The sequence below is a fragment of the Triticum urartu genome, chromosome 3A, assembly GCF_056163025.1.
Source record: "Triticum urartu cultivar PI428250 chromosome 3A, HENAU_Tu73, whole genome shotgun sequence".
NCBI classification, from domain to species: domain Eukaryota; kingdom Viridiplantae; phylum Streptophyta; class Magnoliopsida; order Poales; family Poaceae; genus Triticum; species Triticum urartu.
The window spans coordinates 451,637,447-451,657,036 of NC_141875.1; the positions used below are offsets into that span (position 1 = coordinate 451,637,447).

Sequence of the window (19,590 nt, forward strand, 5' to 3'; positions counted from 1 at the left end):
GCGTTGTTAGTTGCAGGTAAAGATTGAAGCTTGTTCCTTGTTGGAACATGGAGATGTTGTTCCTTGTTGGAACATGTTTACTTGTTGGGATATCACAATATCTCTTATTTAATTAATGCATCTATATACTTGGTAAAGGGTGGAAGGCTCGGCCTTATGCCTAGTGTTTTGTTCCACTCTTGCCGCCCTAGTTTCCGTCATATCGGTGTTATGTTCCCGGATTTTGCGTTCCTTACGCGGTTGGGTTATAATGGGAACCCCTTGACAGCTCGCTTTGAATAAAACTCCTCCAGCAAGGCCCAACATTGGTTTTACCATTTTCCACCTAGCCTTTTTTTCCCTTGGGTTAAGCCAGCCCAAGGGTCATCTTTATTTTAACCCCCCCGGGCCAGTGCTTGTCTAAGTGTTGGTCCAAACTAGAGCCCCTTGCAGCGCCACCTCGGGGAAACTCGAGGGCTGGTTTTAGTTGTACGGATTGCTTATCCGGTGTTGCCCTGAGAACGAGATATGTGCAGCTCCTATCGGGATGTCGGCGCATCGGGTGGTCTTGCTGGACTTGTTTTACCATTGTCGAGGATGTCTTGGAGTACCGGGATACCGAGTCTGATCGGAATGTCTCGGGAGGAGGTCTATTCCTTCGTTGACCGTGAGAGCTTGTGATCGGCTAAGTTGGGACACCCCTGCAGGGATTTGAACTTTCGAAAGCCGTGCCCACGGTTATGGGCAGATGAGAATTTGTTAACGTCCGGTTGTAGATAACTTGAACCTTAACTTAATTAAAATGAGTCAACCGCGTGTGTAACCGTGATGGTCTCTTTCCGGCGGAGTCCGGGAAGTGAACACGGTGTTGGAGTTATGCTTGACGTAGGTTGTTCTAGGATCACTTCTTGATCATACTTTTATCGACCGTGCTTTGCCTTCTCTTCTCGCTCTCTTTTGCGAACAGGTTAGCCACCATATATGCTAGTCGCTTGCTGCAGCTCCACCTCATACCTTTATCTTACCCATAAGCTTAAATAGTCTTGATCGCGAGGGTGCGAGATTGCTGAGTCCCCGTGGCTCACAGATACTTCCAAAAACCAGCTTGCAGGTGCTGATGAGACCGTGCAGTTGACGCAACCAAGCTCAGGAGGAGCTCGATGAAGATCTTGTCCTTTGTGGTGTTTCGTTCTAGTTGATCGGTAGTGGAGCCCAGTTGGGGTCGATCGGGGACCTTGTCGCATTTGGGGTTCTTCTTTTATTTTGGTTCCGTAGTCGGACCTTGATTGTATTTGGATGATGTAATGCTTTATTCTTGTAATTGTGTGAAGTGGCGATTGTAAGCCAACTATGTAACTTCTTCCCCTATTTTATTACATGGGTTGTGTGAAGATTACCTTACTTGCGACATTGCTTTCAATGCGGTTATGCCTCTAAGTCGTGCTTCGACACGTGGGAGATATAGCCGCATCGAGGGCGTTACATTCGGTAACCGCGTACATACTTTCCCTATAACCCTAGCGTCATCGAACCTTAAGTGTGTAGACCCTACGGGCTCGGGAGTCATGCAAACATGGCCGAGACAACTCTCCGGTCAATAACCAACAGCGGTATCTGGATACCCATGTTGGCTCCCACATGCTCCACGATGATCTCATTGGACGATCCACGATGTCAAGGATTCAATCAATCCCATATACAATTCCCTTTGTCTATCGGTAAGATACTTGCCCGAGATTCGATCGTCGGTATCCCGATACCTTGTTCAATCTTGTTACCGGCAAGTCTCTTTACTCGTTCCGTAACACATCATCCCGTGATCAACTCCTTGGTCACATTGTGCACATTATGATGATGTCCTACTGAGTGGGCCCAGAGATACCTCTCCGTTACACGGAGTGACAAATCCCAGTCTCGATTCGTGCCAACCCAACAGACACTTTCAGAGATACCCGTAATGCACCTTTATAGCCACCCAAGTACGTTGTGACGTTTGGCACACCCAAAGCACTCCTACGGTATCCGGGAGTTGCACAATCTCATGGTCTAAGGAAATGATACTTGACATTAGAAAAGCTTTAGCATACGAACTACACGATCTTGTGCTAGGCTTAGGATTGGGTCTTGTCCATCACATCATTCTCCTAATGATGTGATCCCGTTATCAACAACATCCAATGTCCATGGTCAGGAAACCGTAACCATCTATTGATCAACGAGCTAGTCAACTAGAGGCTTACTAGGGACATGGTGTTGTCTATGTATCCACACATGTATCTGAGTTTCTTATCAATACAATTCTAGCATGGATAATAAACGATTATCATGAACAATGAAATATAATAATAACTAATTTATTATTGCCTCTAGGGCATATTTCCAACAGGAAGTGCACACTTCTATGATGAAAAAATGACCATTTTCATGGAACACATCTACCACGACAGATGTATGATTATCTCAATTCTATCATAAAACCATCACGGATGTACATCGCTAATTGACAATCGAGTATCATCACAGTTGTGTCTTTTTTGTAGCACAATGGAAAGGTGCTTGGTGAGCGACACATTCAACGTCACCGACCTAACGATGAGGATCTTGATCTAACGATGGATCTTCCTATGGGGAGGTAGGGAGAGATGGTGTTGAGCAGGCCATGGACCTACCATTAATCCCACAAGATTCAATAGGACCCTTGACAAGAGCTCGTGAACGTGCCATAAAAACCAAGGTGAATTATCTCCTAGTTAAGCTCCCTATACATTTGGATGATACTTGGCAACTACCTCAAAATTGAACCCTATTCATGATTATGTACAACGATGATCACCACAATGAAGTGAGGGAGGAACATCAAGTCCATCAAAAGGAGCGAGAAGGAAGTATGGAAGGTGTCCAGGTAATGTAAACATGAAGATGCTCTTTGGACACTCTTTGCCCATGGGATACAGGACACTACTACGCATATGCATGGGGTACCCCATAAATTAGTTGGACACCCCCTGCACACGGGACCCGTCGCATAGCCTCTGGATACCACGTTCCACAAGGCCCTGTGCCCACGATCCCCTTTACTCCGTGCACACGACCCTGCCTATGAGCCGTGAGGGGAAATGTCTCTTGTATCCTTATCCTCATCTCATACCTCCAAAAACTATATAATACACACCCTTGCACTTTTTAGGGTTAGCAAAGTATTAAATTCAGAAACTATATAGTACACACCCTTTGCACTTTTTAGGGTTAGCAAAGCATTAAATTAGATCTTGAGAGAGGTTTGCTCATCTTATCTCCTCCTTTCCCCGATAAAGGGCGCTTTTATTAAACTCGAAATGTTGCATTAAGAAGATACAAAGCATAATGAGCAACACCCGACTTCTGTATAGTTAAGATGCACACAGCCAATACCAACAGTTTGGCAAAAAGAAACAAAAAAATGACATATCGGCAGCGAAGGGTCATATGGCCAACACTATGCCTATGTCGAATGGGGTGGTGGGCTGATCCAGAGATTATGCTTTGCTCATCTTATTTCCTCTAGAGGATCAAGACCTCCTTCTAAGAGAAGAATCCCTTGTGGATTACCAAGACCTTGATATCCTTTGGATTGAGGAAGAATTACCTCTCAAGACTCCACCTCTCCTAGAGATTTGGAAAGAACCCTACCTATTTACCTCTACCTTTGTGTTTGTTGGATTTGAGGTGTATCTCTCCTTGTTTGTGATTTGTGTAAACTTGTGGTGCAAACATTGTTCTCTTGAGTGTCCTCTTTTGTTCCTTGTGTTATTTGAGATTGTCCTCAACTCCACATCCAAATTGTGAAAATTGGGCAACAATTAGAACTTGGTTATACATCAGTAAGGAAAGCATGTGTGCAAATGTAAACATCCGAGTGTTGAGCCAGCTGATAGACAAAGCATGTATATTGTAACAAGCACGGGTTCATAAACACTGCAAACAAGTACTGGGGATTTACAACACTGATGTTTACTCCAAAACATATTGGAGAGGACTGAAGGAGTAAAAGCTAAGTATAGGCAACGGAAATTACATGGTACTGTATGCAAGACTAGGCGCACTTGATTTGCTTACAAACCTAAAATTACACACACACACACACACACACACACACAAACAAACACACACACACACACATGTTTTCTTCTTTTTATTGCTTCAGTAACATGGTCCCAACTAAGGACTAGATTATAAACAGGTTCTCCTGATTGCCGGATCTTCAGAATTCAGATGCTTCGCTCCTGAAAAAACAAAAAGAAAGATGTATCCTGTAAGTTAACTCGTCTCAAGCTCTCAAATTTAGAACCGGGCAAACAGATCTTTGCATCTCAAAAGAAGAAACATGCACCCATTTGTTTGGGCAGTTTCGTGTGCATTGGTTTCTTATCTATGCTATGTAATTTGGAGTTTGGGACGTGCAGAGCTGCCTCTTCAAGGAGTTACCTATAGTTTTGCCTCTAAGACTGGTCGTAGTGGGGAGTAATTTATACTAGTGTCATGCATATGACACTAGTTTAAGTTACTATCTTCATAGTACAAAGTAACATAGTAGTAATATCATAGATGGTTTCATTTATTAGTTTGTAGACTCATATTTTCTCGGGAAGGGCTATATTACAGTAACATATTATGTTACTCTCAACACCTCTCTCCGCATTAACTACATGTCACATAAGCAAAAATTTCTTATAATGCGCTATGTTATTATCTAAGTTACTCCCACTATGAGTAGCCTAAAGAGTGCATATTTTTTAAAACACTCTAAAGAGTGCAAACTGACAGAAAGCAGATTGGCGGATCCATGCAGGCAAAGATGTTGTGTTCTGGGCTCCTTGTTCAGGCTCAAATTATGTGCCGGATCCGCTTTGCTTGTATAATAGACTAATTGTGCAAGCAGAGTAATTCTTGGATTCTTGCAGTGCATCTGGAGCAGAAACAGCAAAGGAATTGACATCACTAACAAACAAGCGGCATTCCTTTGCTGTTTCGTTGTCAATTGACAACGTCAACCTAGCTATGGCACAGATCACCTTATTATGACAAGTGACCGAGATCAGTATATAACTTTGAGCTACGATCTGACACCTCACACTTGTATATTTGTAGTAAACATGAGACGAGAATCAGGCTGAGTTTTGGTTACCATGAGGAATCAGTTGTCCTTGTACCTGGGGAACGGGACCCTGCCAGACTCGATGAGGTTGATGTCGTCCACGAGGATCTCGTAGTGGCGGCGCACCTCGTCGGCCGTCTTGGTCCCGCCCATGGCGCGAGACACCTTGAGCCAGCGGTCGGGCGTGCCCTCGCCGTGGTAGGCGAGTGCCTCCTCGAACAGCTTGTTCTCCTTGGCGCTCCACGCCGCGTCGTCGCCGCCGCGGGATGAGCTCCCTGACATCTCAACCTGGATCGGAATTGGTAGTATGTTTCTCGGAAACCGAGCTCAGTTAGCGCTGAAGTTTTTGCACTTCAGAAGCCCCGATGGCTTTGGTTTGGTGATCGCTGTGCTGCTTCGGTGCCCGCTATTTATAGGTGCTTTGGGGCCTCGCGCCGCTCGTATGGTGGACTGCCACCGACTTTGTGATTGAAAGATCAGTGAAGCTAATTAGATTGTGTCATTTTTGAACTTTTTGGACGAAGGTGCCTCATTTGGATGTAGATTTCGGTGCTGCGATATGACATCTCAGGGCGGACAAAGGTGCACGATCGGTCCGTGTCAACGTCTCCGGTGCATGGCACTGCAGCCTGCAGTGGGATATTATCTCCGGTCGGGTATTTCAGTCGGGCGAACTAACTCGCTGTGACAAAAATGCACATTAACTATCGCGAGCGTAATTTTCGGTAACGTACGGCATGCAACAAATAATTAGCGAATAATAAATGGCTACCGCTACACCGCTACATGCAAGCGTCCATCGCTAGCCATGCCCAAAAAAGGGGCTATCAATACGTGCATGCACTGGTTACGTGGATAGCCATAAATATAGGATCGCAAATGCTACTTCATGATTGTTAAGCTGGTTGTAATGGTAGTATCATAGCTACTAGCATCATGTATGTCAACTAGGCAATTTTAATGAGATGTCATAGCATTAAATGAAGAAAGAGAGGGTGTAATATTATATCATGATACCGTATCATAATAAATGCTATGTTACTTTGTGTCATGCATGGCAATAAATATAGTACTACATGATACTAATATATAATACTATGCATTAGGGAGGTAGTATCATACACTAGTATCATATGCATGATACTAGTATATGATACTCACCATTACATCCAGCCTTAGACTGGTCATAACGGGGAGTATCTCTCTCAGTTTACAGGGCGTGCGTGTGTCCATAGATCGTCAATTTGACCAACCTAATACAACTCATATATTACAAAAAATATACCACTATAAACATCAGATGTTCTATTTTCAAATGCTATAATTTTTATATAGTTAATATTAGGGTGATAAAATTGGCAACCTAGGTATAATTTTTACAGGACTTGTAAACTGAAACGGAGGGAGTAGTAGTTTCCCTTGTATTTTGGGTCATATTTTCATCATAATTTTAACTAATAAATCGTATTTTGACCGTGGTTTACTAGTCTCCATTCTATTTTGGTCATATTTTGACCATGATTTAACAAATAAAATCTATGATATATGTAGTAAAATTAAAATAATTGGAACTTACATCCAAATACGAACCCAACAATTTTTTTATGAAAGCGTTTTGCGAAGTTAGAGATGAGCTCTCCTTTCAGGACCTAGGATGGACTGGTATCCCATACACTTGGGATAATCGTCAATCGGTGTTGCATATGTTAAAGCAAGGTTGGATCAAGCCTTTGCTAATGAGAAATTCCAGTAGCGTTTTCAGTACACTCGTGTTCGACACATCAGTTCGGTTGAATCGAATCACTATTTTGTTGTAGCGGAGATGAAGGAGGGTGTGCCAAACTAGTCTCGACCTAAGAAGCAATTCCGTTATGAGAATGTTTGGCAAACACATGTTGATTATGACAAGCTAGTCTGGCAAACTCGGCTAGATCGGCAATAAGTTCCCGGGCTCCAAGGTGTGGCGCAATCTTTGCAACATCTCCGGCGAACACTGGAACCGTGGGGTGCAAAAGAGTTAGGTTGTTTCACACGAGCTGTCCGGGAACTTCAGAAAAAGTTGGACAAGCTACGTTCTCTTTTGGTTGGGCGTGGTCTGACTTATGAGGAGAAGTGCACAATTTAAAAGTTGAAGGAAGCTTTGTTCCAGGAGGAGGTGTGGATCCGTCAGCGCTCACGTGTGTTGTGGCTGTGTGAAGGTGATGGAAACACCGGGTATTTCCATGCACAAGCAACACAAAGGAGACGGATCAATAAATTTCGGGCCTTGTACGGCAAGATGGAACTGCATGTATTAATGAAGTGGAGGATAAGGAGGAAGTGCAAGCATTTTATCAGGACCTGTATGAATCGCGGGGGTTCTCTGATCCAAAAAAGCTGCTCAATCATGTGCCAGTCAAACTTACAGCGGGCATGAACACTTTACTGGACATTGTTGCAGCGGAGGTCAAGGAGGCGTTGTTCCAAGTGGCGACTTCCAAGGCGCTGGGCGTCGACGGTTTTATGGCTGGTTTCTACCAGCGCCACTGGGATACCTTGCAAGACGATGTTACTGATGCGCTGCTGGAATTCTTGAATGTTGGGGACCTACCGATGGGCTTGAATGATACATCTATTATTTTGATTCCTAAGGTACGACACCCCCAATTCATCTCTCACTATCGGCCTATTCCTCTCTCTTCAGTGATGTAGGATATCATTAGCGAAGAACAAAGTGCTTTTTGTACTTGGGCACCTAGTCACTGACAATGTCCTTGTGGCATATGAAAGCGTGCATTCAATGAAAGAAGGAAGAAAGGAAAATTATTCGTGCGTGGTAAAACTTGATTGATGAAGGCTATGACAGAGTGGAATGGCACTATCTGGAATCTATTATGATCAAGTTGGGCTTAGCACCAGCTTTGTGAGACTTATTATGAAGTGTGTCTCCTCGGTGAGATTCTGAGTTAGGGTCAATGGGGAGCTATTACCCTACTTCATACCTTCAAGAGGATTAAGGCAGGGGTATCAATGTATCTATTATTGACGTGTGTTGAAGGGTTCTCCTCCTTGCTAGTAACTCCATTGATAGAGGAATAAGAGTGAGCTATGAATCTCCTTGGGTAGCCACCTTCTATTTGCAAAAGATCAAAGTGCAGTTAGTTTGAATGAGATTCTTCAAGTATATGGCGATGCTTCAGGGCAGTTTGTTAACAGAGATAAGAATACTATTTTCTTCAATTCTAACATGCCATCACATGTGAAGCAGGCCATGAAGATTGCCTTGGATATCAATGCAGAGGCATTCAACGAAAGATACCTCGGGCCCCATACGGCAATCGGGCAAATGACCAGTAGAACATTTGATTACATTGCAGAGCGAGCACAAGGTAAGATTCAAGGATGGTCGGAGAAGCTGTTAGCTTCTACTTGTTAGGAAGTACTTAAATCGGTTGTTTAGGCGATGCCGGCCTGAAAAAGTACTCTATGTAAGAGTATTACCTCCCCAATGGCTAAATATTTCTGGAGTAGTTCTCTTGACAAGAAAGGCATTCAATGGATTTCCTAGAAAAATATGTCCGCCCTAAATGCAATCGGGAAATGGGGTTTTGGGACATGCATCAATTCAGCCTAGCTTTATTTGGAAACCATGTATGAAGTTTGATGATGAAGCTGATGGGGAATGTAGCAGAAATTCAAAATTTTCCTACGTGTCACCAAGATCTATCTATGGAGAGACTAGCAACGAGGGGAAGGAGAGTGCATCTACATACCCTTGTAGATCGCTAAGCGGAAGCGTTCAAGTGAACGGGGTTTATGGAGTCGTACTCGTCGTGATTCAAATCACCGATGACCAAGTGCCGAACGCACGGCACCTCCGCGTTCAACACACGTGCAGCCCGGTGACGTCTCCCACGCCTTGATCCAGCAAGGAGAGAGGGAGAGGTTGAGGAAGACTCCATCCAGCAGCAGCACAACGGCATGGTGGTGATGGAGGAGCGTGGCAATCCTGCAGGGCTTCGCCAAGCACCACAGAAGAGGAGGGAGAGAGAGATGCAGGGCTGCACCAATGAGAGATCGAATCGCCTCTATTATGGGCAGCCCTAGGCCTCATATATATATAGGGAAGGGGAGGGGCTGCGCCCCCTCTAGGGTTCCCACCCCCTAGGGGGGCGGCAGCCCTAGATGGGGATCAAGGATGGCGGCCAAGAGGGGGAGAGGAGAGGGAGGCGCACCAATATGGGCCTTAAGGCCCATATCCCTTAGGGTTTGCCCCCTTTCCACCTCTTAGGCGCCATGGGCCCTTGTGGGAGGCGCATCAGCCCACTAAGGGCTGGTCCCTCACCACTCTTAGCCCACGCAAGCCTCCGGGGTTGGTGGCCCCACTTGGTGGACCCCCGGGACCCTCCCGGTGGTCCCGGTACATTACCGATAAACCCCGAAACTCTTCCGGTGACCAAAACAGGACTTCCCATATATAAATCTTTACCTCCGGACCATTCCGGAACTCCTCGTGACGTCCGGGATCTCATCCGGGACTCCGAACAATATTCAGTTACCACATACAAACTTCCTTTATAACCCTAGCGTCATCGAACCTTAAGTGTGTAGACCCTACGGGTTCGGGAGACATGCAGACATGACCAAGACGTTCTCCGGTCAATAACCAACAGCGAGTTCTGGATACCCATGTTGGCTCCCACACGTTCCACGATGATCTCATCGGATGAACCTCTATGTCAAGGACTTAATCAATCCCGTATACAATTCCCTTTGTCTATCGGTACGATACTTGCCCGAGATTCGATCGTCGGTATCCCGATACCTTGTTCAATCTCGTTACCGGCAAGTCTCTTTTACTCGTTCCGTAACACATCATCCCGTGATCAACTCCTTGATCACATTGTGCACATTATGATGATGTCCTACCGAGTGGGCCCAGAGATACCTCTCCGTCACACGGAGTGACAAATCCCAGTCTCGATTCGTGCCAACCCAACAGACACTTTCGGAGATACCTGTAGTGTACCTTTATAGCCACCCAGTTACGTTGTGACGTTTGGCACACCCAAAGCACTCCTATGGTATCCGGGAGTTGCACAATCTCATGGTCTAAGGAAATGATACTTGACATTAGAAAAGCTTTAGCATACGAACTACATGATCTTGTGCTAGGCTTAGGATTGGGTCTTGTCCATCACATCATTCTCCTAATGATGTGATCCCGTTATCAACGACATCCAATGTCCATGGTCAGGAAACCGTAACCATCTATTGATCAACGAGCTAGTCAACTAGAGGCTTACTAGGGACATGGTGTTGTCTATGTATCCACACATGTATTTGAGTTTCCTATCAATACAATTCTAGCATGGATAATAAACGATTATCATGAACAAGGAAATATAATAATAACTAATTTATTATTGCCTCTAGGGAATATTTCCAACAGTCTCCCACTTGCACTAGAGTCAATAATCTAGTTCACATCGCTATGTGATTAACACTCACAGGTCACATCGCCATGTAACCAACATCCAAAGAGTTACTAGAGTCAATAATCTAGTTCACATCACTATGTGATTAACACTCAATGAGTTCTGGGTTTGATCATGTTGCTTGTGAGAGAGGTTTTAGTCAACGGGTCTGAACCTTTCAGATCCGTGTGTGCTTTACAAATCTTTATGCCATCTCCTAGATGCAGCTACCACGCTCTATTTGGAGCTATTCCAAATAACTGTTCTACTATACGAATCCAGTTTAGTACTCAGAATAATCTGGATTAGTGTCAAAGTTTGCATCGGCGTAACCCTTTACGACGAACTCTTTTACCACCTCCATAATCGAGAAAAATTCCTTAGTCCACTAGTTACTAAGGATAACCTTGACCGCTGTCCTGTGATCCATTCTTGGATCACTCTTGTACCCCTTGACTGACTCATGGCAAGGCACACTTCAGGTGCGGTACACAGCATAGCATACTGTAGAGCCTATGTCTTAAGCATAGGGGACGACCTTCGTCCTTTCTCTCTATTCTGCCGTGGTCGAGTTTTAAGTCTTAACTTCATACCTTACAACTCAGGTAAGAACTCCTTCTTTGACTGATCCATCTTGAACAACTTCAAGATCATGTCAAGGTATGTGCTCATTTGAAAGTACCATTAAGCGTTTTGATCTATCCTTATAGATCTTGATGCTCAATGCTCAAGTAGCTTAATCCAGGTTTTCCATTGAAAACACTTTCCAAATAACCCTATATGCTTTCCAGAAATTCTATGTCATTTCCGATCAACAATATGTTAAAACATATACTCATCATAAATTCTATAGTGCTCCCACTCACTTATTTGGAAACACAAGTTTCTCATAAACTTTGTATAAACCCAAAATCTTTGATCATCTCATCAAAGTGTACATTCCAACTCCGAGATGCTCACTCCAGTCCTCAGAAGGATTGCTGGAGCTTTGCATCCTTATTAGCATCTTTTCAGGATTGACAAAACCTTTCGGTTGTATCACATACAACCTTTCCTCAAGAAAATCGTCGAGGAAACAATGTTTTGACATCCTATCTGCAAGATTTCATAAATAATGCAGTGACTGCTAATATAATTCCAACAGACTCTTAGCATCGCTACGAGTGAGAAAATCTCACCGTAGTCAACTCCTTGAACTTGTCAGAAAACATCTTAACGACAAGTCGAGCTTTCTTAATGGTGACATTTACCATCATTGTCCGTCTTCCTTTTAAAATCCATCTACACTCAACAGCCTTACGACCATCAAGTAGTTCTTCCAAAGTCTACACTTTGTTTTCATACATGGATCCTCTCTCGGATTATATGGCCTCAAGCCATTTATCGGAATCCAGGCCCACCATCGCTTCTCCATAGCTCGTAGGTTCATTGTTGTCTAGCAACATGACTTCCAAGACAGGATTACGTACCACTCTGAAGTAGTACGCATCCTTGTCATCCTATGAGGTTTGGTAGTGACTTGATCTGAAGTCTCATGATCACTATCATAAGCTTCCACTTCAATTGGTGTAGGTGCCACAGGAACAACTTCCTGTGCCCTGCCACACACTAGTTGAAGAGACGGTTCAATAACCTCATCAAGTCTCCACCATCCTCCCACTCAATTCTTTCGAGAGAAACTTTTCCTCGAGAAAGGACCCGATTCTAGAAACAATCCTTTATTGCTTTTGAATCTGAGACAGGAGGTATACCCAACTGTTTTGGGTGTCCTATGAAGATGCATTTATCCGCTTTGGGTTCGAGCTTATCAGCCTGAAACTTTTTCACATAAGCGTTGCAGCCCCAAACTTTTAAGAAATGACAGCTTAGGTTTCTCTGAACCATAGTTCATACGGTGTCATCTCATCGGAATTACGTGGTGCCCTATTTAAAGTGAATGTGGTTGTCTTTAATGCCTAACCCATAAACTATCATGGTAATTCGATAAGAGACATCATGGTATGCATCATATCCAATAGGGTGCAGTTATGATGTACGGACACACCATCACACTATGGTGTTCCAGGCTGTATTAGTTGTGAAACAATTTCCACAATGTCTTAATTCTGTGCCAAACTCGTAATTCAGATATTCATCTCTATGATCATATCATAGACATTTTATCCTCTTGTCAGGACGATCTTTCAACTTCAACCTGAAATTACTTGAACCTTTCAATAATTCAGACTCATGATTCATCAAGTAAATATACTCAACATTTACTCAAATCATTCATGAAGTAAGAACATAACGATATCCACTACACGCCTCAGCACTCATTGGACTGCACACATCAAAATGTATTACTTCCAACAAGTTGCTTTCTAGTTCCATTTTACTGGAAACGAGGCTTTCAGTCATCTTGCCCATGTGGCATGATTTGCATGTCTCAAGTGATTCAAAATCAAGTGAGTCTAAATGGTCCATCTGTATAGAGTTTCTTCATGCATATCTACCAACAAACATGGTTCGCATGTCTCAAACTTTTAAAAAACGAGTGAGTCCAAAGATCCATCAACATGGAGCTTCTTCATGCGTTTTATACCGATATGACTTAAGTGGCAGTGCCACAAGTAGGTGGTACTATCTTATATCTTTTGGCATGAACATGTGTATCACTATGATCGAGATTCAATGAACCATTCATTTTAGGTGCAAGACCATTGAAGGTATTATTCAAATAAACAGAGTAACCGTTATTCTCCTTAAATGAATAACCGTATTGCGATAGACATAATCCAACCATGTCTATGCTCAACGCAAACACCAATCTCGATGGTAGAGGGAGCGTGCGATGCTTGATCATATCAACATTGGAAACACTTCCAACACATATCGTCAGCTCACCTTTAGCTAGTCTCCGTTTATTCCGTAGCTTTTATTTCGAGTTACTAACACTTAGCAACCGAACCGGTATCTAATACCCTGGTGCTACTAGGAGTACTAGTAAAGTACACATCAACACAATGTATATCCAATATACTTCTATCGACCTTGCCAGCCTTCTTATCTACCAAGTATCTAGGGTAATTCTGCTCCAGTGGCTGTTCCCTTTATTACAGAAGCACTTAGTCTCGGGTTTGGGTTCAACCTTGGGTTTCTTCACTAGAGCAGCAGCTGATTTGCCGTTTCATGAAGCATCCCTTTTTTTGCCCTTGCCCTTCTTGAAACTAGTGGTTTCACCAACCATCAACAATTGATGCTCCTTCTTGATCTCTACTTTTGTGGTGTCAAACATCGCGAATATCTCAAGGATCATCATATATGTCCCTGATATATTATAGTTCATCACGAAACTCTAGCAGCTTGGTGGTAATGACTTCGGAGAACCATCACTATTTCATCTGGAAGATCAACTCCCACTCGATTCAAGCGATTGTTGTACTCAGACAATCTGAGCACAAGTTCAACAATTGAGCTTTTCTCCCTTAGTTTGCAGGCTAAGAAAATCGTCGGAGGTCTTATACCTCTTGACGTGGGCATGAGCCTGAAATCCCAATTTCAGCCCTCGGAACATCTCATATGTTCTGCGATGTTTCAAAAACGTCTTTGGTGCCTCAATTCTAAACCATTTAGCATTACGCACTGAACTATCATGTAGTCATCAAAATGTGTATGTCAGATGTTCGCAACATCAACAGACGACATTCGAGGTTCAGCACACTGAACGGTGCATTAAGTACATAAGCCTTCTATGAAGCAATGAGGACAATCCTCAGTTTACGGACCTAGTCCTCATAATTGCTACTATCAACTTTCAACTAAATTTTCTCTAGGAACATATCTAAACAGTAGAACTAAAGCGCGAGCTACGACATAATTTGCAAAAATCTTTTGACTATGTTCAGGATAATTAAGTTCATCTTATGAACTCCCACTCAGATAGACATCCCTCTAGTCATCTAAGTGATTACATGATCCGAGTCAACTAGGCCGTGTCCGATCATCACGTGAGACGGACTAGTCAACATCGGTGAACATCTTCATGTTGATCGTATCTACCATACGACTCATGCTCGACCTTTCGGTCTTCTGTGTTCCGAGGCCATGTCTGTACATGCTAGGCTCGTCAAGTCAACCTAAGTGTTTGCATGTGTAAATCTGTCTTACACCCATTGTATGTGAACGTAAGAATCTAACACCCGATCATCACGTGGTGCTTCGAAACAACGAACTGTCGCAACGGTGCACAGTTAGGGGGAACACTTTCTTGAAATTTTAATGAGGGATCATCTTATTTACTACCGTCGTTCTAAGCAAATAAGATGTATAAACATGATAAACATCACATGCAATCAAATAGTGACATGATATGGCCAATATCATAGTGCTCCTTTTGATCTCCATCTTCGGGGCTCCATGATCATCATCGTCACCGGCATGACACCATGATCTCCATCATCATGATCTCCATCATCGTGTCTTCTTGAAGTTGTCACGTCAACTATTACTTCTACTACTACAGCTAACGGTTAGCAATAAAGTAAAGTAATTACATGACGTTTATGTTGACACGCAGGTCATAAATAAATTAAGACAACTCCTATGGCTCCTGCCGGTTGTCATATTCATCGACATGCAAGTCGTGATTCCTATTACAAGAACATGATCATCTCATACATCACATATATCATTCATCACATCCTTTGGCCATATCACATCACATAGCATACCCTGCAAAAACAAGTTAGACGTCCTCTAATTGTTGTTTGCATGTTTTACGTGGCTGCTATGGGTTTCTAGCAAGAACGTTTCTTACCTACGCAAAGACCACAACGTGATATGCCAATTGCTATTTACCCTTCATAAGGACCCTTTTCATCAAATCCGATCCGACTAAAGTGGGAGAGACAGACACCCGCCAGCCACCTAATGCAACTAGTGCATGTCAGTCGGTGGAACCGGTCTCACGTAAGCATACGTGTAAGGTTGGTCCGGGCTGCTTCATCCCACGATGCCGCCGAATCAAGATAAGACTAGTAGCGGTAAGCATATTGAACAAAATCAACGCCCACAACTACTTTGTGTTCTACTCGTGCATAGAAACTACGCATAGACCTAGCTCGTGATGCCACTGATGGGGAACGTAGCAGAAATTCAAAATTTTCCTACGTGTCACCAAGATCTATCTATGGAGAGACTAGCAACGAGAGGAAGGAGAGTGCATCTACATACCCTTGTAGATCGCTAAGCGGAAGCGTTCAAGTGAACGGGGTTGATGGAGTCGTACTCGTCGTGATTCAAATCACCGATGACCAAGTGCCGAACGCACGGCACCTCCGCGTTCAACACACGTGCAGCCCGGTGACGTCTCCCACGCCTTGATCCAGCAAGGAGAGAGGGAGAGGTTGAGGAAGACTCCATCCAGCAGCAGCACAACGGCATGGTGGTGATGGAGGAGCGTGGCAATCCTGCAGGGCTTCGCCAAGCACCACAGAAGAGGAGGGAGAGAGAGATGCAGGGCTGCACCAATGAGAGATCGAATCGCCTCTATTATGGGCAGCCCTAGGCCTCATATATATATAGGGAAGGGGAGGGGCTGCGCCCCCTCTAGGGTTCCCACCCCCTAGGGGGGCGGCAGCCCTAGATGGGGATCAAGGATGGCGGCCAAGAGGGGGAGAGGAGAGGGAGGCGCACCAATATGGGCCTTAAGGCCCATATCCCTTAGGGTTTGCCCCCTTTCCACCTCTTAGGCGCCATGGGCCCTTGTGGGAGGCGCATCAGCCCACTAAGGGCTGGTCCCTCACCACTCTTAGCCCACGCAAGCCTCCGGGGTTGGTGGCCCCACTTGGTGGACCCCCGGGACCCTCCCGGTGGTCCCGGTACATTACCGATAAACCCCGAAACTCTTCCGGTGACCAAAATAGGACTTCCCATATATAAATCTTTACCTCCGGACCATTCCGGAACTCCTCGTGACGTCCGGGATCTCATACGGGACTCCGAACAATATTCGGTTACCACATACAAACTTCCTTTATAACCCTAGCGTCATCGAACCTTAAGTGTGTAGACCCTACGGGTTCGGGAGACATGCAGACATGACCGAGACGTTCTCCGGTCAATAACCAACAGCGGGATCTGGATACCCATGTTGGCTCCCACACGTTCCACGATGATCTCATCGGATGAACCTCGATGTCAAGGACTTAATCAATCCCGTATACAATTCCCTTTGTCTATCGGTACGATACTTGCCCGAGATTCGATCGTCGGTATCCCAATACCTTGTTCAATCTCGTTACCGGAAAGTCTCTTTTACTCGTTCCGTAACACATCATCCCGTGATCAACTCCTTGATCACATTGTGCACATTATGATGATGTCCTACCGAGTGGGCCCAGAGATACCTCTCCGTCACACGGAGTGACAAATCCCAGTCTCGATTCGTGCCAACCCAACAGACACTTTCGGAGATACCTGTAGTGTACCTTTATAGCCACCCAGTTACGCTGTGACGTTTGGCACACCCAAAGCACTCCTACGGTATCCGAGAGTTGCACAATCTCATGGTCTAAGGAAATGATACTTGACATTAGAAAAGCTTTAGCATACGAACTACATGATCTTGTGCTAGGCTTAGGATTGGGTCTTGTCCATCACATCATTCTCCTAATGATGTGATCCCGTTATCAACGACATCCAATGTCCATGGTCAGGAAACCGTAACCATCTATTGATCAACGAGCTAGTCAACTAGAGGCTTACTAGGGACATGGTGTTGTCTATGTATCCACACATGTATCTGAGTTTCCTATCAATACAATTCTAGCATGGATAATAAACGATTATCATGAACAAGGAAATATAATAATAACTAATTTATTATTGCCTCTAGGGCATATTTCCAACAGAAGCCAAATTCCTTGTGCGCTCAGGTTTTGAAAGGCCGCTACTTCCCAGAATGTGATTTCATGCTAGCATTTGCACCCAAGTCGCCCTCGGCTACCTGGTGCACAATCATAGCCAGCTGGGAGGCTTTGCGGCCGGGTCTTATTAAAATAGTTGGGGATTTGAGATCCATTCTAGTTTGGACTAAGAAGTGGATCTCAGGAACAATTTCAATGACACCCCTATTCACACCGGCTAACACTCATGTTGAACTAATTTCATATCTCATTGATTATGGTAATTGGACATGGAGGCAGCAGGTGATTTGTGGCACATTCATTGCTCCTGATGCGGAGGCGGTCTTTAATATCCTTCTCTTTTGGAGGTGGTGACGATTTTTATGCCTAGGATTTTGACAAAACAGGCAACTACATTGTAAAGACAGTGTACCGTGCTCTTATGACTCAGACAAAGCATCTTTCTCTAGAGGAAGGGATGGCTACTGGGACCTCAAGGAATATCAAAAATTATGGAAGACCTTGTTGACATTAAATGTCATACCAAAATTTCATGTGTTTTCATGGCAAGTCTTTCGAGGGATTCTTCCTGGAGAGGCTACACTAAAGAGAAGACACATTGCTGAACTTGGCCGATGCAAAGGTGTTCTTAGCCATGGACGAAGACCTACAACATGCACTCATGTATTGTTCTCATGCAAAGTATTGGGGAGGAAGCCATGAGGTGTTTGATATATGATTACCAAGGTTGCACTCTAACTCTTGGGCTTGGGACATTCTATGTGATGATTGGTTCAAGGACAAAGATCATGTTCTAATCATTACCATCATGTGGTCAATTTGGCATTCACGAAACCGAATCAAGCACAATGAAGGGGGATCATGTCCTGCTACATGTATGAAGCTGACAAAAAAAGCCTTGGCGATTCTAGAACTGCCTAGGACTATGGCTTTAGTCTTACCAAGACATGGGTGGAGGCCCCCTAAATTGGGTTTTAGTAAAAATAACACCGACAAAGCAATTAACTTTGATGAAAACTATAGCCGTATTGGTGGTGTAGCTCGGTCATGCACTAGCCTACTTGGTGCTTGGTGCAAGCCCCATATGAGTATCTCAGACCCAATGATAGACAAGGTATTGGCAATGCGGGAAGGTGCATAGTTTGCTAAATTGTGTGGTTTAACGCATGTGATCATGGAAGTGGGATGCCTGGAGATGGTCGATCTCTGGAACACTCACCACAATTCTGACTCGATTGTGGCTTCTATTCTGTTAGAAATTGGAGAACTCGTTAGTGACTTTCAGTTTTCTAATAATCTTCATGTAATCGGGCAGAAAATGCTCCCCCACATCTTTGTGCTAAGCATGCTTGCACATTGAACATGACATATAGCTGGCTCGACGAGACACCAAGCTTCTTAGTGACCAACTTGTTTGCAGATTGTCCTAGTAATGCACCTATATGAATAAAGCTCTCTGTATTGCCTGCAAAAAACAATTAAATGAAGGAAGCTGAGCTACAAGAACTAAGCACATATTCATTGGGGAGATTAGTTCCTAGCACTTTTAATGCACATAGCACCTCACCTAAGAACTAATGCATTGGAAGAGGCACGAGAGTAGGAAATTTTGCTTACGTGGCATATGATTAAGGAAGAAAGAGAATGTTATATATCATATGATACCGTGTCATAATAAATGATGTGTTATTATACCCATGCATGAAAATAAATGAGATCATTTTAAATACTAACCTACATGATACTAGCGTACGGTACTCCCTCGCTACGAGTAGCGTAAGATATCCAATATCCGAGTGCCTCATAGACTTTTGTTTTCTTGAACTGTCCACAACCCATTGCCATCATTCTCATAATGGAGATAAAATAGTTCAAGAGATCCAGACAAAAGGAAATAGGAAAGGGATAAATAGCAAGTTATGCACCAATAGAAAACCCCACCGTGCGTTCCCGCGATTGGAACATGCACAATGGAGCAAAAACCTGTTAGACCTAAGATAGAACCTACACAATGCGGGCAGTTCAACAACATCCAACACAAAATATTACAGATCCACATATAATAAGTCGATCACAGATGAATGAGATAGAGACCGGATGACTCCAGAACTAC

The 19,590-nt window shown here is 43.9% G+C and overlaps 1 protein-coding gene across 2 annotated transcripts; it reads right to left on the bottom strand.

Moving 5' to 3' along the window:
* Nucleotides 1-3,890: 3,890 nt before the first annotated feature.
* On the bottom strand, nt 3,891-5,503 carry LOC147980033 (protein RADIALIS-like 3). 2 transcript variants are annotated; one of them, XM_087516817.1, is made up of 2 exons: nt 5,169-5,503; nt 3,891-4,241 (listed from the first exon to the last, which is right to left on the bottom strand). In XM_087516817.1, the coding sequence occupies exons 1-2, from the start codon at nt 5,393-5,395 to the stop codon at nt 4,220-4,222; spliced, it is 249 nt and encodes an 82-aa protein (XP_087372943.1). In that variant the 5' UTR covers nt 5,396-5,503; the 3' UTR covers nt 3,891-4,219. The 2 variants fall into 2 exon arrangements, with proteins under 2 accessions (XP_087372943.1, XP_087372944.1); XM_087516818.1 differs by having other exon boundaries at nt 5,144-5,499.
* Nucleotides 5,504-19,590: the final 14,087 nt, after the last annotated feature.

Coding starts and splice junctions, on each gene's coding strand:
- LOC147980033 (XM_087516817.1), bottom strand. CDS start 5,395: ATGTCAGGGAGCTCATCCCGCGGCGGCGACGACGCGGCGTGGAGCGCC. Junction 4,242..5,168: donor GGCAGGGTCCCGTTCCCCAG/GTACAAGGACAA, acceptor TTGTTTTTTCAG/GAGCGAAGCATCTGAATTCT.